The sequence below is a fragment of the Capricornis sumatraensis genome, chromosome 7, assembly GCF_032405125.1.
Source record: "Capricornis sumatraensis isolate serow.1 chromosome 7, serow.2, whole genome shotgun sequence".
Lineage (NCBI taxonomy): Eukaryota > Metazoa > Chordata > Mammalia > Artiodactyla > Bovidae > Capricornis > Capricornis sumatraensis.
This window is the reverse complement of record NC_091075.1, coordinates 69,335,893-69,359,027: the sequence shown is the minus strand read 5'-3', so window position 1 is coordinate 69,359,027 and position 23,135 is coordinate 69,335,893. Positions and strand designations below refer to the sequence as shown.

Here is a 23,135-nt window from a genome sequence, read left to right as displayed (position 1 = left end):
CTGATCTCCTTCAGAATGGACTGGTTGAATCTCCTTGCAGTCCAAGGGACTCTCAAGAGTCTTCTCCAACACCACAGTTCAAAAGCATCGATTCTTTGGCGCTCAGCTTTCTTCACAGTCCAACTCTTACATCCATACGTGACCACAGGAAAAACCATAGCCTTGACTAGACGGACCTTAGTCGGCAAAGTTACTGTCTCTGCTTTTCAATATGCTGTCTAGGTTGGCCATCACTTTTCTTCCAAGGAGTAAGCATCTTTTAATTTCATGGCTGCAGTCACCATCTGCAGTGATTTTGGAGCTCCCAAAAATAAAGTGTGACACGGTTTCCACTGTTTCCCCATCTATTTCCCATGAAGTGATGGGACCAGATGCCATGATCTAGAGACTTTTTAGTTCCTCTTCACTTTCTGCCATAAGGGTGGTATTATCTGCATATCTGAGTTATTGATATTTCTCCCAGCAATCTTGATTCCAGCTTGTGCTTCTTCCAGCCCAGCGTTTCGCATGATGTACTCTGCATATAAGTTAACTAAGCAGGGTGACAGTATACAGCCTTGACGTACTCCTTTTCCTATTTGGAACCAGTCTGTTTTTCCCTGTCCAGTTCTGACTGTTGCTTCCTGACCTGCATATTGCATCATGTCATTTGCTCTGTGAGCTACTCTAGTGGTTCAGACGATAAAGAATCTGCCTGCAGTGAAGGAGTCTTGGGTCCAATCCCTGGGTTGGGAAGATCCCCTGGAGAAGGGAATGGCTACCCACTCCAGTATTTTTGCCTGGAGAGTCCCATAGACAGAAGGGCTTGGTAGGTTACAGCCCATGGTGTCAGAGTCAGACATGACTGAGTGACTAAGCACACACACATGCACATTTGCTCTGCTCCTCAAGCAGTGCCTGACACAGATACTGCTACTGCTAAGTCGCTTCAGTCGTGTCCGACTCTGTGCGACCCCATAGACGGCAGCCCACCAGGCTCCCCCGTCCCTGGGATTCTCCAGGCAAGAACACTGGAGTGGGGTGCCATTTCCTTCTCCAGTGCATGAAAATGAAAAGTGAAAGGGAAGTCGCTCGTCGTGTCCGACTCCTAGCGACCCCATGGACTACAGCCCATCAGGCTCCTCCATCCATAGCATTTTCCAGGCAAGAGTACTGGAGTGGGGCACCATTGCTTTCTCCTGACACAGATAAGAAGTCAATAAATATTGTTGAATGAGTAGTGAAAAAGAGCCCACCAGCCTCCATGGAACTCATGGGGCCCCAACCAATGTGGTCGAAATTCCAGGGAGGAAATATCTTCAATTTTAATGTTTGGATTATGGGCACAGCTGTTGATGGAAAGAGACTTGGACTTGGTTAGGATGATTTGAGTTGAATTTTAGCTTTGGCATTTATTAGCTGTGTGAATCTAATTTTTTTAAACTTAAACTTGTTTATTGAAGAATAGTTTATTTACAGTGTTGTATTAGGTTCAGATATATAGCAAGTGATTCAGTTATATGTATGTGTATGTGTGTGTATATATATATATATATTTTCAGATTCTCTTCCAGTATATGTTATTATAAGATATTGAATGTAGTTCCCTGTGCCATATAGGTGGTCCTTCTTATTTATTTATTTTATGTATAGTAGTGTGTATATTGGAGAAGGATGGAAGAGCCTGCTAGGCTGCAGTCCATGGGGTCACTAAGAGTTGGACACGACTGAGCGATTTCACTTTCAATTTTCACTTTCCACTCGCATGCATTGGAGAAGGAAATGGCACCCCACTCCAGTGTTCTTGCCTGGAGAATCCCAGGAACGGGGAAGTCTGATGGGCTGTCGTCTATGGGGGCGCACAGAGTTGGACACAACTGAAGTGACTTAGCATCAACAGCAGCAGTGTGTATATGTTAATCCCAAACTCCTAATTTATTCCTTCTCTTGCTTGCCCCTTTGGTATGTGAGTCTATTTCTGTTTTGTAAATATTATTTGCATCATTTCTTTAGATTCCACATATAAGTGATATCATATAATATTTGTCTTTCTCTGTGTGACGTACTTCACTTAGTATGATAATCTCTATGTCCATCCATGTTGCTGCAGATGACGTTATTCTTTTTTATTTAGTTGCTCATTCATGTCAGACTCTTTGCAACTCCATGGACTGTATCCCACCAGGCTCCTCTGTCCATCAGATTCTCCAGGCAAGAATACAGGAGTGGGTAGCCATTCCCTTCTCCAGGGGATCTCTTGACCCAGGGATCAACCCTGGGTTTCCTGCACTTCAGGCAGCTTCTTTACTATCTGAGCCACCATGGAAGCTCTATTCTTTTTTATAGCTGAGTAATATTTCACTGTATACATTACTACATCTTTATCCATTCCTCTGTTGATGGATATTTAGGTTTAGTGATGTGAATCTTATGGGAAAATTACTCAAACCTTGTTTCCTCAGCTGTGAAACAGAGTTACTTGTAAGGAGGGCAAAGTACATGAAAGGGCAGAAAACAATGCTACAGTTTTTCAGTAAATAGTGGAGATAAAAATATGCAGATAAAAGTGCCATATGTAACCACAAAAAGCTAGAATTTAAACTACAGAGGTAGGAATGAGAGTTATCATTTGGGAAAACAGCAACAAAATTAATGACAGACTGGATGAAAGGAATGATAAAGGAAAACTTGTGAAGAGGGCCAATGCTGCCGTAGCTTTCTTCCCAAATCACTATAGCGGGCTGTGTGTAGAGAACTTGCCCTTACAGTCCTGTCAAATTCTCAAGGTCTGGAAGTCAGACAAACAAATGTTGAAGCATCCGCAAGGAAGTCTTGTGAAGAAAATTCATGAGGTAAAATAAGTAAGTTAGGGCAAACCAAGCCAAACTCTGATAAAATATTCCCTTCTGATACAATGGAATCCTTATCAGTAGCCCTTCAATTAAATGTGAAATCATACATAGGAAGTCAGAAAGGTTACTGAGGTTTCTTGTTAGTTTGTGTCTACAAAAGGTTATCTTTTGTCCAGAAAAGACAGCAAAGTACATTAGAAAGTTGACATTTTATTATTTTTAATTTAAGAAGATTTTTCCTGTCAAATAACACTATTATGTGATAATCATTATGGTTTAGATACTATTTTGCTTTTATTTAAATATGATCTTTATTTGGTCTTAAGGGATTTTTAAAAAGAACCCATTGCTGAAATAAATTCTGTGCAAGAATTTTCTGAAGTTAATTTTGCATTAAAAATAATCGTATAAGTAAGAATTTCTAGCTCCACATTACCTAATTCCAAAAGTAGACAACACAGAATTTATCCTAATTCCCAAATGAGCATAAGGAAAACTTTTAAAGCAGACCTATCTTTCTTTCCTCATTCCAGTAACTAGAAGTTTTAGCAATGTGATGTGAGTTGAGAAAGCCCCAGTTTTATCTAGAAACTATTGAGTCAGATTAAGAAAACAAAAAAATCAATATCTTCTTCAATACAAGCAGCATTTTATTTTTCATATTAAATTTTTTCCCTCAAATTGGGACCTGTGTTTTAATCAGCATATACTTTGATAATTTGTTATTAAATCATGCCTTATTGGCAATGCTGTTTTAGAATTTAGGAACTAATTAAAATAAATATTTCTGGTTCACCAGAAATACATTGCATCAAGAAGTAATTTTGCTCTTAAAATCTGTTTCTAAGTTTTCCTCCTCAAGTTCACCAACTTAAAGTAACTATTATTTAAAAGACACATTTAATTGAATAATAATGTCTATAGGAACACTATGGTTAATTATCTATTGTATTATTTTATCTATTCTTACACAGCAACATCCTTGCCTTCTAATTTCTACTGGAGTCAGTAGTAAATACCCAGGGAAGAAAAACAAACATTCCCCTCTTTTCTCTACCTTATGAAAATCAAGTTGGAAGAGCAGCAACAATAAATGAATCCATTTCCAAAAGTGCCCTTCCTTTCCCCTCAGAGAAATGACTCTGCATGGTGCCTATTATGTAGTTGGCTTATGCAAAATCATTTGCCCCTCATGAGAATGTGCACAAATTCAAGACTAGAATTACATGTTTCAAAGGCAAGAACATTCTGGGGAAAAAACAACATTTGACATGCACACTGAGGCAGAAGGGATGATGATAGGAAATTTATACAATTTCTTGAATATAAAAGGCTTGAAATCAAGAGTCTTAAAAAGTAATTCCCTTTTATATTTTTTGGCTATTAGCAAATTCTCAGTTGAGTGCTTTTCTGCCCAGATTCAAGTTTTTAGTCATTCTGTGTCACGTGCAATTATGATTCTGTCTTTGTAGTAATTTTTTCCCTACCGTTAGTAAGTATCCTGTTTTTATCGTTTCTGTCAGGTATTTTTGATCAGCAAATCCAGTTGTTCTTCATTAAGTCTTCCCTAGTCATTCACGCTACATTGAGTTCTTGCTCTTTTGAATTCCTTTGGCATTTGTTGTATTATTGACAGCTGTGGTATAGAGGGATGAATGCTGGCCTGAGAGATGGAGGACCTGTGTATCAGTCCCACCTCTGTTATTGACTGTTGTTGTTGTTACTAAGTTGTGTCTGACTCTTTGTGACCCCATGGAGCTACAGCATGTCAGGCTTCGCTGTCCTCCACTATGTCCCAGAGTTTGCTCAAATTCACATCCATTGAGTCAGTGATGCCACCCAACCATCTCATCCTCTGTTACCCACTCCTCCTCCTGCCCTCAATCTTTCCCAGCATCAGGGTCTTTCCCAATGAGTTGACTCTGTATCAGGTGGCCAAAGTACTGGAGCTTCAGCTTCGGGATCAGTTCTTCCAATGAATATTCAGGATTGATTTCCTTTAGGATTAACTGGTTTGATCTCCTTGCAGTCCAAGGGACTCTCAAGAGTCTTCTCCAACACCACAGTTCAAAAGTATCAATTCTTTGGCACTCAGCTTTCTTTATGATCTAACTCTCACATCCATACATGACTACTGGAAAAACCATAGCTCTGACTAGACGGACGTTTGTTGGCAAAGTGATATCTTTGCTTTTTAATATGCTGTCTAGGTTTGTCATAGCTTTCTTTCCAAGAAGCAAGCGCCTTTTAATTTCATCGCTGCAGTCACCATCCACAGTGATTTTGAAGCCCAAGAAAAAAATCTGTCACTGCTTCCACTTTTTCCCCTTCTATTTGCCATGAAGTGATGGGACTTGATGCCATGATATTCGTTTTTTGAATGTTGAGTTTTAAGCCAGCTTTTTCACTCTCCTCTTTTACCCTCAAGATGCTCTTCAGTTACTGAGTGTCCTGCAAATCACTTTTTGTCTATGTCCCTAGCTACCTATTTGTCTATCCATCCTGTCCATCCATCTATCACATTTCCATCTACCTACATATCTATGAGGACTTTAGTTTCTTCATCCATAATGAGAGTTTATAATCCTAATAGGATTACTTTGGAAAACTCTATAAAACTAATATATAAGTATAAACCATTATTATTTTTGTCCATACCAATTATTTTGAGACATATGTTAAGGTTTCAGACTATTATTTATCATTTTTCTCTTTTCCCAAAGGAATTTGCTATTAGAAAATCTTTTTTTTTCTTTTGTACAGCTCACACTGTCATGAACATAATAGAGCCAACTAAAGTATGATTTTCCTTATTATCTTGTATTTTTTAAGTAATCACTCAGTATTCTGTGTTTTCTTTGCCTTGGTGGGATAAATGAGCCTTTTGATGATCTCATCCAATATGGTTTATCATCAAGTATATAAACCCCAAAGCTGATGACTCCTAAAGAAAATAATGCAATATAAAATGAAGGATAACATGTGATATTATCTATGAATATAAATACGGATCTTGTGGTATATCATTATACGCTTTTTAGCTTCTTTCTTTCATAGGCCATTAGGAATTATCTTCTTTAAAAACTGTTTTTAACATTATAACCCTCTTTGTGTTAGCTTAAGGTAGCTCCAAATGGAAGTTACTCAGAATACATAAATTTGAAGATCTAGAATTTCCACATAATAGCTGTGCACTCCTCAACAGATATCTTAGCTTTTCCAAAATTGGCTTCGTGTGTAATACAGAAATGATATCACTTTCCTAGGTTGTAGAAATGAGATCATTCTGAACGAGGAGATCTGAGCACTTGTTTTGGTGCCTGGCACAAACCTGATTTGTAATCGGTTTTCTTGATACTGAATTTTTCATGAATTGTTTCATATTTTGGATGGACATAAATTTACCCTTACCTCTTGTAAGCCAGCTTTTCTGTTTGTAGCACAATACATAGAATTGTATCATTTTGAACTCCACTGTCTGTACCTTCTTTTGGCTTGTAATGCTCTCCCACACCAATGCATTTTAACTTCCTTCCTGAAAGACTTCAGTGTCATATTTGTGAAACTTGCTCAGAACTCCCACCTCGGCACTCATGTGAAGCTGAATGCATGTTTATGCCTATTTGTGTTCTGTCTACATATTTTAGTTTGGATTTTTCTTCCTTTCTGATTCCTATATTTCCCATTTTGCATTATGAGTTTGATGAAGTCCAAAAAAATGCGCCCTTCATTTTTTGGCCAATCGTGCAAATTTATAGCATGAAGGAGAAGAAAAAGCCATGGAAGTGATCCTTCTCAGGAGCGCCAGTTTGGAGGAAAATAAGGTCAGAGTCTCTGAGCTGACCCTGAACTGTTGACATGGGCAGGACTGGAAACTCTTGATAATCATCTATTTTAAAAAACAGGATCATGGTATAACAATTAGTTTGTGATTAGTAACTTTTATTTATTATAGACATCATTCTATGTGATTAATAGTCTTCTAAAGCATCTTTCATGTAACTGAGTTTTCTGTTGTTTGTTCCATAATATTTTAAACCAGTTTCCTTTGTTAAATGTTTAGGTGATTGCTATTTTTTTAAAGTATAAGCTGTACAGAGATGAAGATCCCTGTAGATAAATCCATGTGCACAACTGTGATTTTTTTATGATAAATTTTTAGAAATACTACAGTGTCAAAGTATATGCATTTTTTACATACATATTTTTTGATACATATTGCCCAGCCCAGCTGTGATCTAGAATAGTGATTGCCATCTGGCTAGGTGAGAGTGTTTTTCTTCACACATTTTCCCAGTACACAGATGTTATCCCTCTGTGAATATTAGCAGCTTGATTTTGTGATCACAAACATACTTCTTTTCTCTTTCTTTTCTGAAAAATTTGTTATGTGATATTTAAAGAGTACACTCCATTTGTAGTTATTACAAAATATTGGCTATATTCCCTGTGTATACAATATATCCTGTAGCCTATCTTACACCTAGTAGATGGTGTCTGCCACTCCCTTACCCCTGTATTCCACTCCATTCTTACTGGTGACCACTAGTTTGTTCTCTGTGTCTGTAAGTCTGCTCCTTTTGGTTATATTCACTAGTTCGTTGTATTTTTTAGATTCCACATGTCATGATATCATATAGCATTTGTCTTTCTCTGACTTGTTTCACTTAGCACAGTACCCTCCAAATCCATCCATGTTGTTGCAAATGGCAAAATTTCAAATGTTTCTTTTTGTTGATTTAGTAGGTTTCAGTTATATATATATGTGTGTATATATATATATATACACACACATATACATATACACACACATATTACATTTTTATCCATTCGTATTGATGGACACTTAGGTTGCTTTCATATCTTGACAATTGTAAATAATGCTGCTATATATGTATGTGTCTTATTGTATGTCCATAATTATTCTGACTTGCAGATTTATTTTATGGTATGAACACATTAGTCTATCATATCAAATGAGTTTATAAATACATGATTCTTATGTGTCTTCTCCTAAATGTAATTGTTTTACCTTCCCAGGTGCCTGCATGAACGTCACCCACAGCCAGTGTCAGATATTGCCCTACTACACCACGCTGACATCTCCCCTCTCCATTGTCAAAAGCATGGAAATGGAGAAGTTCCTCAAATTCTTCACGTACCTCCATCGCCTCGGTTGCTATCAACATATCATGCTTTTTGGCTGCAGCCTGGCCTTTCCCAAGTGCATCAGGGATGGTGCTGACAGGTATTTTGGAACCAAAAGCATTCAGTGATAAGAGTCAGTGGCAGCAGGAGTGTCTGAGAGTCATCTCAAGCTACCGCCTTTTGTTTTGATTGTTGTTAAAGGAGGAAAAAAAAACCACACCAGTCATAGCCGGTGGTAATTCTTTTGAAATAGACGTTTTTGGAAAATCTGGGATAATTTTATTTATGGCAAGAAATTATTCAGGCTGGTTATGGCGCCATCAGTCGTAGTAGTCAGTAAGTGTTTTGGTCTTCCAGCAGAAGACAGCACACTCAAAGGGTGATGGAAAAGAGAGGATTTATGGAGGTGTGGGCAAGGTTAAGAGAACAAGGGATGGTCAAGGAGCAGACAGACCTGGAGAGGGCTGTGGGCAAGGGGTCTCCCAGCAAGTCAAGTGCTGTCACTTAAGACCAAGGAGCACAGACACTGCCAGCCAGTTGGTCCTGCAGGGAGAGAGAGGAGGGCATAAACGCCCTGACCTCACTCTCCTCCTGCCTTCCAGTCTGCCAAGGCCTCACACCAATTGCACTTGCCCACAACCACTGGGCAAGGGCAAGTAATTGATGTGAGCACAATAGATGAGGTCCAAAATCTCATCCCAATATCATCAGCTCCGAAGTTCCAAATCTCATTTAAATCCGATCTGGGTAAGACACTGGTGATTCTTATGGTCAACACTTGAACCCAGAGCGTTTGAGGAGGAGGACAAAGGATAGGAGCAGAGGGTCAGAGGCTGTCCAGCATGATGTCAAGTAGGATTAGAAATGATTTTCTTTGGGGGGCCCTGAGGGAGAACATGTGAGTTAGTGTGTTTTGTAAGCTCATTTTTTTTTTAAACGGAAATATATGGACATGTAACATTAGTTCTGGGTGTACCACCTGAAGCAATATATGTGTGTGTTGTAAAGTGATCACAACAGTAAGTCTAGTTAACATCCACCACTACACATAGTTAACAGGTTTTTGTTTTTTTTTTCTGATGAAAACTTTTAAGATCTTCTCTCTTAACAACTTTCAGACATGCAATGTGGTATTATTTACCATAGTCTCCTTGTTTACATTATACCCTTATGCCTTATTTATTTTGAAATAGTGTAATTTCAATATTATATTAAATAATTTTCTATCAAAGTAAATCAATATGTTATGGAATATTTGAAATTGTATACAGCTTTTTAAATTTCAAAGCATTGTTAAGTACATAATCTTATATAACATCAATTATTTTCTGAATTAATGTTAGAAACTTGTCAGGGTAGTAATGAGAGAATGAATTGTATTTTTAAATTCAAATAGGTTTTATGTTACTTGTACCAATTTAATGTATAAAGAATGTTTTGACTATAACAAAGATATTTATTATTTTAACTGGAAAAAGCCTACATTACCATAAAATAAAAACCAAGTAGAGAAGAAGATTCTAAATTGTAGAAGTAAGTATGCAAGCACTGTTAACAGACACAGCTTTCAGGAAAATGTTTCCTTGAAAGACTCATTTGCAGAGAATGCTTGCATAATAAAGAGAGAAACTCTGTTAGGTCTTTCTTAAGAGTCAAACTTTGTAATAGTGGCAGAGAACTATCTGTTATGTTCCTAGAACAGTGGCATTATAACGTGGTGGTGGTTACTTTAATTTCCTAGGGTGACTGTAACAAATTACTACAGGCTGGGTGTTTTAAACAGAAATTTATTATCTCACAGTTCTAGAAGCTAGAAGTCCAAAATCTGTCTGGGCTGTGCTCCCTCTGGGGGTTCCAGGGAGAGAATGCGTTTCCTTTCTTTGCCAGTTTCCAGTGGTTTCAAGCATTCTTGACTTGTGGCCATGTCACTCCAGTCTCTGTCTCCATCTTCACATTGCCTTCTTCTCTGTGTATCTGTGTTTGCCTTTTGAAGACACTTGTCACTGGACTTAGGCCTTATGCATGCATATAAGCCAAGATAATCTCATCATCACCAGATCTTAATATACGCAAAGGCCCTTTTTTCCCAAATAAGGCCATATTCATAGGTTCCCAAGGTTAAGACCTGGCCATGTCTTTTGGGGGCCACCATGGCTATGGTTTTTCCAGTGGTCATGTATAGATGTGAAAGTTGGACTGTGAAGAAAGCTGAGCACTTAAGAATTGATGCTTTTGAACTGTGTTGTTGGAGAAGACTCCTGAGAGTCCCTTGGACTGCAAGGAGAGCCAACCAGTCCATTCTAAAGGAGATCATTCCTGGGTGTTCTTTGGAAGGACTGATGCTAAAGCTGAAACTCCAGTACTTTGGCCACCTCATGCGAAGAGTTGACTCATTGGAAAAGACTCTGATGCTGGGAGGGATTGGGGGCAGGAGGAGAAGGGGACGACAGAGGATGAGATGGCTGGATGACATCACCGACTCGATGGACATGAGTTTGAGTGAACTCTGGGAGTTGGTGATGGACAGGGAGGCCTGGTGTGCTGCGATTCATGGAATTGCAAAGAGTCGGACATGCCTGAGCGACTGAACTGAACTGAACTGATTCGACACACAGGCTATAAGTTGTGCGTCTAAGCCTACTCGTCTGTAAAATGTAGATAATCATCATGCTTTACAAAGTTCACGTGAGGATTAAATGACAGTGTGAGGCTTTTATGAAGAGCTCGGTAAAAGTCAGCAATAGCTCTCAGTGAATCAAAAAGAAGAGGCAGTACTGATGACACTGAGAGCATAGAGTATTTCTACTATATGCTAGATATTGAAGGATTGTAGAAAACATGTAAGATATTGTATGAATGGAAAGAAAATTAGGTAGAATACTCAAGGTTGCTGGAGTTGGATTCTGTTTCTCCATAATTTCAACAATTTCACTTATATCTCTTTGCTTTAATTTCTCTATGGACGACTCATGAGTATGTAAATAAAACAAAGAGAGAGAGTGCATTCAGCCTCCAGGAGACTCTTGAACTCATTTTGATCATCTTTTTATGATAATTCAATCTCTACTCTCAGCTAAATCAGTTGTAATATTCTAGTTAAGCTGCTCAGAGTCTGCAGGGCACTTTTAGGTAAAATTTGTTTTTCTCCTGACCTAGTTCATCCTGAGAAATGCTCTCATGTAAGAGTTTTCCATTTTCTCTGTTATAATGGATAATAATTTATAGTCAGTTTTCAGGTATCTTTTGGGGACTTCTCCTACTTTTTATAACACTTATTATTGTATTATATTTACTTTTCTAATTGTACTTTCAGACCAGTGTGCATGAGACCTGCAAGCTAAATGTAATAAGCACAATCAGTTCAGAAAGGTAAAACATACAAAATAATTCTTATCCTATTATATATCAAATATTTTTTTATACTTCACTATTTTGGATCATTTGTTTTACTGATTTTCTCTACTATTCAAATAACGTGTGCTCACTCAATCATGTCCGACTCTTTGCAGCCCCATGGACTCTATGAGACTTCTCTGTCCATGGGATTCTCCAGGCAAGTATACCAGAGTGGGTAGCCATTCCCTTCTCCAGGGATTCAAATAATAGAAAATTGCTTTTATTCTATCCTAGAGAAGACAGATACTTAATAATATTTAGAGTTAAATTTTAAAAGATCTACTATGATATATAAGTAGTACATTTTTTAACCTGTCCCTTTAAGATGTCAACTATACTCAGCTATATTATATAGCAATGAACTTACTCTATAACAATTAAACTTAACAGTTTAATTGAACAGTTTCATTAATAGTTTCATTTACTAAAGAATAAATGTGTGTATCAGGGACTATAATACAGGATAATTAAAGGATATCTTATAACACAGGATAATCCATAGTTATATTGATTCAATAAAATATATCTCAAGGTATAGAGATTTGGCTGATAAATGATTTAGGTAGCTCTAATATTATGTGACTTAGAAGGAACAGCTTAAAAATATCAGAAAGTTGGTAGAGAGAAATGAGCAGTTCCTAGGCCAGTAGAATGACAGCTGTTTCTGGATGACTTTTGACACACTTTAAGTCTCTGTGTTTGGAAGAGGAGGCAGCCATTGCAGCCACATGCTTTTGATATATAACCATCACCCTTTCCTACAGGGTTGAAATAATAGGCCTATGACTTTACAAAGCTGAAGCAGGGTTAATGGCCTGAAAGGTGCAGCCTTGGCTTTGTTTCTAGAAGACACCCAGGAGATCCTGCTAATCTTCATTACCCCACTTACACCTTCTAGTACTTTGCAGAGGAACCTTGCTTGTGAAATAAATTCTTAAAATTAAAAAATGGGATATTTGCTATTGATTTTTTCCTCTGGAGTGTTGATTTGCCTCTCCATCCTTAGCAGATATTTTTAACATCTGTAGAAAGGAAATAATTCTTATTTACTGTTTATTTTGGTAGCTCGTATACCATATTCAAATGATACGGTGAGGATGAACATGGTTCCTACCCAAGGGGCTAAGTCGCTTTAGTTGTGTCCGACTCTTTGCAACCCCACGAACTGTATAGCACTGCAAACCCCTCTGTCCATGGGATTCTTCAGGCAAGAATACTGGAGTGGGTTGCCATTTCCTCCTCCAGGAAATCATCCCTTACCCCAGGGATAAATTCTGAGTCTCCTGCTTTACAGGCAGATTCTTTACTGCTTGAGCCTACACAAGGATGACTTGCAAATTTGTAAAGTGTTCCATGTTTTTTGCTTTTTGATTAAAACAACTCATATAAAGTATTTGTGCTTCCCTGGTGGCTCAGATGGTAAAGCGTCTGCCTGCAATGAAGGAGACCTGGGTTGGGAAGATCTCCTGGAGATGGAAATGGCAACCCACTCCAGTACTCTTGCCTGGAAAATCTCATGGATGGAGGAGCCTGGTAGGCTACAGTCCATGGGGTCGCAAAGAGTCAGATATGACTGAGTGACTTCACTTTATAAAGTATTTAGCGCAATACCTGAGTCATCATGTCCCAATCAAAGTTTAGCTAATACGTCAATTTTGGAGTCAATATTTCTCACGCCAGACCTAATTGAATTTGTCCAAAAAAGTATGAAATATGTCAGTTTCTGTTATACATATTTTAGTCATGAAAATAGATAAATCATATGAAAAAATTATTTATCTATCCACATAACTAGGGACTAAAGAAAGCTTATATCTCAAACCTGGGATCTATAGGATAGTTTTCTGCCATGTATTCAGGTTTCATAGCTTTGTGGAAGGGGTTGAGGGAGGTTTCTCAAACTAACTCCTTTAAAAGCACTATGCTTTCCCCTGAATAAATAATATGTTCCCTGGACATCAGAGAACTTAATCTGGCAAATGCAGAGAATGCGCTTGAAAGTCTGGGGACAGACGAAACCTGACTTAAACCACAGCCCTGCCAATGTGCAGCTATAAGGTTTTGGCACTTCAGTTGACCTTTCTGACCTTCCGTTTCCTCTCCTGTTTAGTGAAAGTGATAATTCCCACCTCTTAGTTGCATTGCATTCGTCAAGTCAGCAAATCTGGAAGACCCATCAGTGGCCACAGGACTTGAAAAGATCAGTCCTCATCCCAATTCCCAAGAAGGTTAGCACTAAAGAATGTGCTAACCATCGGACAATTTCACCCATCTCCCTTGTTAGCAGGGTCATCCTTAAAATCTTGCATGCTAGGCTTCAGCATTATGTGAACCAAGAACTTCAGATGTCCAAGCTGGGTTTAGAAAAGGAAGAGGAACCAGAAGTCAAATTGTGAACATTTGCTGTATCACAGAGAAAGCTAAGGAATTCCAGACACATCTACCTCTGTTTCATCTGCTATGCCAAAGCCTTTGATGGTGTGGATCATAATAAACTGTGGAAAGCTCTGAAGGAGATGGGAATACCAGATCATCTTACCTGTCTCCTGAGAAACTTGTATGTACGTCAGGAAGCAATAATCAGAACACCGTATGGAACAATTGATTGGTTCAAGATTGAGAAAGGAGCATGGCAGGGCTGTCTGCTGTCACCCTGTTTGTTTAATCTATACGCTGAGCACGTCATGAGAAGTGCTGGGCTGGATGAGTTACAAGCTGGAATCAAGACTGGTGGCAAAAACATCAACAACCTCAGATATGTGGATGATACCACCCTAATGGCAGAAAGTGAAGAACTAAGGAGCCTCTTGATGAGGGTGAAGGAGGAGAGTAAAAGAGTCAACTTAAAAATAAATATTAAAAAAACTAAGATCATGGCATCTGGCCCCATTCAGTTCAGTTCAGTCGCTCAGTCGTGTCTGACTCTTTGCGACCCCATGAATCACAGCACGCCAGGCCTCCCTGTCCATCACCAACTCTGGGAGTTCACTCAGACTCACGTCCATCGAGTCAGTGATGCCATCCAGCCATCTCATCCTCGGTCGTCCCCTTCTCCTTCTCTCCCCAATTCCTCCCAGCATCAGAGTCTTTTCCAATGAGTCAGCTCTTCGCATGAGGTGGCCAAAGTACTGGAGTTTCAGCTTTAGCATCATTCCTTCCAAAGAAATCCCAGGGCTGATCTCCTTCAGAATGGACTGGTTGAATCTCCTTGCAGTCCAAGGGACTCTCAAGAGTCTTCTCCAACACCGCAGTTCAAAAGCATCAATTCTTCAGCGCTCAGCCTTCTTCACAGTTCAACTCTCACATCCATACATGACCAGTGGAAAAACCATAGCCTTGACTAGACAGACCTTTGTCGGCAAAGTAATGTCTCTGCTTTTGAATATGCTATCTAGGTTGCTCATAACTTTTCTTTCAAGGAGTAAGCGTCTTTTAATTTCATGGCTGCAGTCACCATCTGCAGTGATTTTGGAGCCCCCCAAAATAAAGTCTGACACTGTTTCCACTGTTTCCCCATCTATTTCCCACGAAGTGATGGGACCGGATGCCATGATCTTTGTTTTCTGAATGTTGAGTTTTAAGCCAGCTTTTTCACTCTCCTCTTTCACTTTCATCAAGAGGCTTTTTAGTTCCTCTTCACTTTCTGCCCATTATTCAATGGCAAATAGAGGGGGAAAAGGTGGAAGTAGTGACAGATTTCCTCTTCCTAGGCTCTAAAATCACTGCAGATGCTGATGGCAGCCATGAAATCAGAACACATTTGCTTCTTGACAGGAAAGCTATGACAAACATAGGCAGTGTGTTGAGAAGCAGAGATGTTACTCTGCCAACAAAGGTCCATATAGTCAAAGCAGTGGTCTTTCCAGTGGTCATGTGTGATTGTGAGAGCTGGACTGTAAAGAAGGCAGAGAGCTGGAGAATTGGTGCCTTCCAACTGCGGTGCTGAAGAAAACTCCTGAGAGTCCCTTGGACAGCAAGGAGATCAAACCAGTCAATCTTAACGGAAATCAACCCTGAATATTCATTGGAAGGACTGATGCTGAAGCTTCAGTATTTTGGTCCTCTGATGTGAATGGACAACTCATTGGAGAAGTCCCTGATGCTGGGAAAGGTTGACAGCAGAAGGAGACTAGGGCATCAAAGGAAGAGATGACTATATGGCGTCACTGATGGAATAGACATGAACTTCGGCAAACTTTGGGAGACGGTGAGGGACAGAGAGGCCTGGTGTGCTGCAGTCCATGGGGTCACAAGGAGTCGGATATGACTGGGTGACTGAACAAGGGTTTGTTTGTGTGTATCAAAAAGAGTGATTTATTCACAGTGCTCATACATGCTCTGTATACTCTATCACATGGTAAGTTCTCCATAAAAAGTAGTATTATTAAATAATAAGTAAATTATTATTTTTAACTATAAATAGTATTATTATTGATGTGATAGTCAAAGATGGTATGTGAGTTTCTAGAAGGGTATAAACTTCTTCACCTCCTTCAGAGATACAAAATTTGCATATTTTTCTCATTCTTTTTATCTTCTAATTCATTTTCCTCTTTGCTGCCAAAGTGACAATTTAAAAACACAATTAGCACTATTGTATGTTATATGAAAGTTGTTAAGAGAGTAAATCCTATGAGTTCTCATCACAAGGAATTTTTTTCTATTTATTTAATTTCGTATCTGTATGAAATGATAGATGTTTTCTAAGTCTATTGTGGTAATCATTAGCTGCATATTCTAAACATATACAGTGCTGTATGTCAGTTGTGTCTAAATAAGACTGAAAGGGGAAAAAATAAAAACACAAATTAGGTGATGTCATTCTCCTGCCCCTACCCTTTCAAAGGTTTTCCCTTAGACTTAGATTACAAGCTCAACTTCCTGCTGTGGCTTTTTAAGACTTTCTTGCTTCTCTGGTGTCATCAACCCTACCACGGCAACACTGACCTTTCTCAAAAATGACAACCTTTTCCCATCTTCCTTTGCACGTACTTCTCCCTTCATCAGGTTGGATCTATCTCCTTGAGCTATGTCCTCTCCTCAAAAGACATCTCCACAGAAATCTTCTCTGGTCACCCTTGGTGGTTCTATTGTCTCTCACTGCAGCCTGGCTGTGTCCCTTTTCGCTTGTCTGTATGTCCTCTGTCTAACTTTATAAGCCCCACAGTGGCAGAGAACTTATGACTTTCTGCATTGTTGTATAGCCAATGTCCAGAGCAGTGCCTAGCTTATAGTAGGCACTCAATAAATATTTGCTGGAATGAATGTATCAATAAATAAACTCTTCCATTAGGGAGCTCTCCTAAATGTCTGGGTCAATGGGAATTCAAAGTACTTTGACAGTAGTTGGGGATTGCTTTTTATAATTGATATGTTCCTGAAAATTCATGCCTAAACCATTCTATATATGTTAAATAATTACAGTTTTACATTGAGTTGTATGGTATCAAAGATGATTTAGTTTCCTTCTGGATCAGGAAACACTAGATTATACTTGAGGGTTGGCTTGGTGGTTCAGTGCTTTTCTTTTAATATTGACTCATATGCATCAGTTAAAAAAGACCTTAGGTCAACTTGAGTTGAAAATCTTAGACCTAAGGTTCGTTTATGGAGCAGAAACAAAACAATTATAAGTATGTCTAGAGAAAAAGGGCCAGAATAGTGATTCAGAATCTGTTCATGTGAAGAATAGTTGGGGCACCTGGTGGTGTGAGGGCCCTGAGTGTGCACCACAGCCACCCGCAAATGCTACCAGGCCACGACTGGAAGAGCAGTTTTTCTCTGTACTTCCACAGGGCAAAGAGAAAACCAGTAACTGAAAGTCATAAAGAAGTAAAGTCTAACTTGACTAAGGACTTCATGAATACTAAAGTTGTCCTGTCATTGTGTTAGTCGCTCAGTCATGTCCAACTCTTTGCGACCTTATGGACTGTAGTCCTCCAGTCTCCTCTGTCCATGGAATTACCAGAGTGTGTAGCCATTCCCTTCTCCAGGGGATCATCCTAACTCAGGGACTGAACCCAGGTCTCCCACATTGCAGGCAGATTCTTTACCATCTGAGCCAGCAGGGAAGCCCCACTAAAGTTGTATATATATGGAAATGTTGTCTCAAGAAATGGTGAGTTGTTATTACTAGAGGTATTTCAATCAACTGGTGAGGACTTAGTGGAGTCACTGTGACAAGGACTCTAGCATCTTATGGTCAATTAGTTTCTTGTGGATGAAGGGGCAGGTTCAACAGTGGCTCATGGTTCTAATTCAAGGAACTCTAAAAACCTATGAAAAAAGATGAAAAAAATTAAATTTACCATGACTTTTTTCAGGGACACTTTTATATTTGTTTTGGGAATAATAGACAATTCAGTTGGGGGGCCTTGTGGGAGTTGTGCTGACATCCAATGGATCCAGTAGCTGCAAACGGTCACCTAACTGTCTTTAGAAAGGATGAGCTGAGTTACCTGCAGGACTTCTCTTCTGCCCAGTGGGGCTTGTACGTTGGAACCCTGCTAGCCAAAGCCCTCTTTCTCTCTGTTGTAACTGTCAGGTTCTCCCCTAAATAAACGTTAAAGAAATGCTTACAGTGTATCACCTTGGGGAAATGTTAAATTACCTGCTGGAAACACCTCCGTATCTTGATTGGCTTGGCTCTTGCTCAGAGTTGAAAGGTTTATGGTAGAAAGCAGAACTTTTGACTCTAGGTATTTAACTTATTGACAGGAGATATATTAATATATCTTTCGTTACCTGAATGTTATCACCAGAGATGTTTCAGTATTCACTTACATAACAAGTCACCGGCCATAGAAATTAGTTTCTGCAAAAAGCTCCCAGTCAATATTGTGTTAAGATCTGCCTGCTTTTCACCCTGAATTATGTGTTTTGCTTCTAAAATCACGACTGGAATTCTGTGTTGCTATCTTCTACTCACCTTGTGTTCATCTTTTAAGCTTTTGGTTTTGCTAAAATCCTGGTAGCTAAATAAAAGTTCTAGGCATATTTTGTTTCAGCTACTCTAAAGGAGAAAAAAAAGTGTTGACAGAAATAAGAGGTATTTAAAATTTCTGTTTTGGAAGACACAATTGATTCACTTTTTATCAGTGTCCTAGGCTTCCTTTTTAGAAGTAACAGAGTTCCCTAGAATAATGAGTCGATACTCTAGCCCCATCATTTAAAGTTACAGTGAATGTTTCCTATCATTTCAAATACACAGATAAAGTTTTCCTCTTTCAACTCTATCCATTTACTAAAGACAGCCAAATCACCAAGATGGCCTCTAGGTGAATAGTCAAGATAGGCACCAAAGTTGATATAGGAATGAATTTTCAAAAATATTTGCTATACTGGAATTACAAAACCTCTTCTCCACCATCCAATTTATATTCAGAATTGCTACTACTACACGGCATTAAATTACTACCGCATTGTTGAGTTTGATTTCTACTGCTAACCTTTTAGTAAAAAAGTAACAGATTTGTTTGTTTATAATGTAATTTTAGAAGGCTTACTGTATTCTTAAAGACATGATTTTGTAAGACAGCATGTGCCACTCACCTATGGAAATGCGATCCTGAAATAATCTTAAAAGCCAATTGAAAATTATGGTTAAAACAATTTTTGAAGAATTCATAAATTAGGTAGTCCACATAAACTTAATTACTTTTTTTACTGCTGATTTGTTTATTAGAGATTTTTGTCTATGTCCCAAGAACTCTAATTGTGTCACATTTGAGAATAAATGGAAACATGGCAGGAAAAAATCTTTTCATGATTATATTTTTAAAGAATTTTTATGGGTCTAAAAGAGGCTTTGTTGCTAATACCAAGCAAAAATTCAGAAAGTCATCTGCCACTTATTTCCCTGATTTTATCTGCTAACTAGAAAACAGTGGTCTTTTCAGCTACAGCTGTGCTGTCTCCTTGGCTGTTTAGGTGGTCAATTGTATCACAGTTCACTTCTCAGCCTCAGGCAACATGGGTGATTGAGTCTGCTTAAGGCCATTACTTATAAAACACCAAATGATAAGTAAGGTTCCATTTTATGTGCCAGAATGGCTCAAAGTGTGGATAATAGTCAGATAACTCATATTATTTTTATTTTACAAAGACACAACGCTGTTGAATCAGGACACAGGAGCTCAAATCTCCCTGAAAATGCCTTGTCAAATTACTGACAAAGTCTCAAGCACACATATTTCATCAGACTCAGTGGAGTAGTTTGTTTACTTTTGTCCTCAATTATATGGATGTGACTAGAATTTAGATTTAGTGCTAGTGACTCAGTGCATTCAAAAATCCCTATATCAGGCATCACCTCGTGATGTGCAAAAAAATCAAAACAGCTGCAAAAAATAATTGAACGATTGCCAATTTCTTTCGTGACTTGTTAATTCTCTATCCCATGGGCCCTGGTAAGTATGTCAAGTATTAATGAGAATCAGGATCATGTTGTGTAGAAGGTTATGGAATTTTATATTCTCTTTTAGGGGTGTTTGTGTGGTTTTACATTATTCATACTTGTCTTAATTTGAGCTGTGTTTATCTGCGGGCATTTCCTCAGGTTCTCTATTTTAAGGGTGACATTTTACTATTGTTATATAAGCAAGACACTTATCCCCTGGAGAAGGAAATGGCAACCCACTCCAGTATTCTTGCCTGGAAAATATCATGGATGGAGGAGCTACATGGGCTATAGTCCATGGGGTCGCAAAGTGTTGGACACAAATGAGTGACTTCACTTTCTATTCATCCATAGAAGTTTTACTGCCATTTGCCCTTACATGGGAATTATTTCAGGATTCAACCACAGAGAATTTGGGGGCAGTTGGGGAGGAAGAAACATGCAAGCAAGGAGAGAGCAAGCTTTTGTACAAACCATTAAGTTGGGAGTTAGGTAGTGGTGATTCTGCTCCCGACTTTGCTACTGACAGCTTTGTTCCAAGAGGCCACCAAATTATTCTCTGCATGTGATTCTTTTACTTCACAAACAAATATATTTGGAGTGCTTGTTGTGTACTGTATTTGGCAGCAAACAAAATAGACAAGATCCTTGACTTCATGAACCACATATTATATTGGAGGAAGATAGGCAATGAGCAAATAAATAGATTTTTAAAAATTATTTATTTATTTATATATTTATTTTATAATAATACTGAATATTTTTTATTGAATGCACTTTTCATAAGATAATACTTAAATTGAAGAAAGTAGGGAAAACCACTAGACCATTCAGGTATGACCTAAATCAAATCCCTTATGATTATACAGTGGAAGTGAGAAATAGATTTAAGGGTTTAGATCTGATAGATAGAGTGCCTGATGAACTATGGAATGAGGTTCGTGACATTGTACAGGAGACAGGGATCAAGACCATCCTCATGGAAAAGAAATGCAAAAAAGCGAAATGGCTGTCTGGGGAGGCCTTACAAATAGCTGTGAAAAGAAGAGAGGCGAAAAGCCAAGGAGAAAAGGAAAGATATAAGCATCTGAATGCAGAGTTCCAAAGAATAGCAAGGAGAGATAAGAAAGCCTTCTTCAGCGATCAATGCAAAGAAATAGAGGAAAACAACAGAATGGAAAAGACTAGAGATCTCTTCAAGAAAATTAGAGATACCAAAGGAACATTTCATACAAAGATGGGCTCGATAAAGGGCAGAAATGGTGTGTACCTAACAGAAGCAGAAGATATTAAGAGGTGGCAAGAATACATGGAAGAACTGTACAAAAAATATCTTCACGCCCCAGATAATCATGATGATGTGATCACTCATCTAGAGCCAGACATCTTGGAATGTGAAGTCAAGTGGGCCTTAGAAAGCATCACGACGAACAAAGCTAGTGGAGGTGATGGAATTCCAGTTTAGCTCTTTCAAATCCTGAAAGATGATGCTCTGAAAGTGCTGCACTCAATAGGCCAGCAAATTTGGAAAACTCAGCAGTGGCCACAGGCCTGGAAAAGGTCAGTTTTCATTCCAATCACAAAGAAAGGCAAAGCAAAAGAATGCTCAAACTACCGCACAATTGCACTCATCTCACATGCTAGTAAAGTAATGCTCAAAATTCTCTAAGCCAGACTTCAGCAATATGTGAACCGGGAACTTCCTGATGTTCAAGCTGGTATTAGAAAAGGCAGAGGAACCAGACATCAAATTGCCAATATCCGCTGGATCATGGAGAAAGCAAGAGAGTTCCAGAAAAACATCTATTTATGCCTTCTTGACTATGCCAAAGCCTTTGACTGTGTGGATCACAAAAAACTGTGGAAAATTCTGAAAGAGATGGGAATACCAGACCACCTGACCTGCCTCTTGAGAAATCTGTATGCAGGTCAGGAAGCAACAGTTAGAACTGGACATGGAACAACAGACTGGTTCCAAATAGGAAAAGGAGTACGTCAAGGCTGTATATTGTCACCCTGCTTATGTAACTTCTATGCAGAGTACATCATGAGAAATGCTGGACTGGAAGAAACACAAGCTGGAATCAAGATTGCTGGGAGAAATAGCAATAACCTCAGATATGCAGATGACACCACCCTTATGGCAGAAAGTGAAGAGGAGCTAAAAAGCCTCTTGATGAAAGTGAAAGAGGAGAGTGACAAAGTTGGCTTAAAGCTCAACATTGAAGATCATGGCATCTGGTCCCATGACTTCATGGGAAATAGATGGGGAAACAGTGGAAACAGTGTCAGGCTTTATTTTTTGGGGCTCCAAAATCACTGCAGATGGTGATTGCAGCCATGAAATTAAAAGACACTTACTCCTTGGAAGAAAAGTTATGACCAACCTCGATAGTATATTCAAAAGCAGAGACATTACTTTGCTGACTAAGGTCCGTCTAGTCAAGGCTATGGTTTTTCCTGTGGTCATGTATGGGTGTGAGAGTTGGACTGTGAAGAAGGCTGAGCGACGAAGAATTGATGCGTTTGAACTGTGGTGTTGGAGAAGACTCTTGAGAGTCCCTTGGACTGCAAGGAGATCCAACCAGTCCATTCTGAAGGAGATCAGCCCTGGTTTTTCTTTGGAAGGAATGATGCTAAAGCTGAAGCTCCAGTACTTTGGCCACCTCATGTGAAGAGTTGACTCATTGGAAAAGACTCTGATGCTGGGAGGGATTGGGGACAGAAGGAGAAGGGGACGACAGAGGATGAGATGGCTGGATGGCATCACTGACTCGATGGACGTGAGTCTGAGTGAACTCCGGGAGTTGGTGATGGACAGGGAGGCCTGGCATGCTGTGATTCATGGGGTCGCAAAGAGTCGGACATGACTGAGCGACTGAACTGAACTGAACTGAATACATAAAATTTTTTTTTAAATAATACTATGTCAAGTACAGATATACTATTGATAAATGCAATGGAAAAAATAAAAATAAAGGAAGTGGAGAGCTTGGAGAGTGTGGGTATGATGGCAAGGGTTAGATTTTAAGTAAAGTGTCATTCAGGAAAATCTCACTGAGAAAAAGATGTGGAAACCCAGGATCCATGAAGATATGGGAATTCAGGAAGTGAGGAGAGCCAGATATCCTGAGTCCTGTGATATCTGCCCCAAATGAGAAAGAGGGCATGATGGAAACAATCCTCCAAGCAGATACTGTTGGCAAGGATGCAAGTATTGGGGGGTAGATATAAGTGAGAGTTGGAGGGTCTTGCCAGGCACGTGTAGAGCTTGGGAGCTCCCTTTCAGCTTCTGACAGTTTTTTCAACAAAGATGTTAGGAAAGTTATTAATATATTCCTTTAGCAAGCATTTATTGGCAC

General features: G+C 38.9%; 1 protein-coding gene across 1 annotated transcript in view; it reads left to right on the top strand.

The window, feature by feature from the left end:
- CORIN (corin, serine peptidase) overlaps positions 1-23,135 on the top strand; it is a 233,592-nt gene that overhangs the window by 47,388 nt on the left and 163,069 nt on the right. Inside the window, exon 4 of the mRNA XM_068974946.1 lies at positions 7,872-8,079. Within this exon, the coding sequence (XP_068831047.1) occupies positions 7,872-8,079 (208 nt within the window). The remainder of the gene's footprint in view (positions 1-7,871; positions 8,080-23,135) is intronic.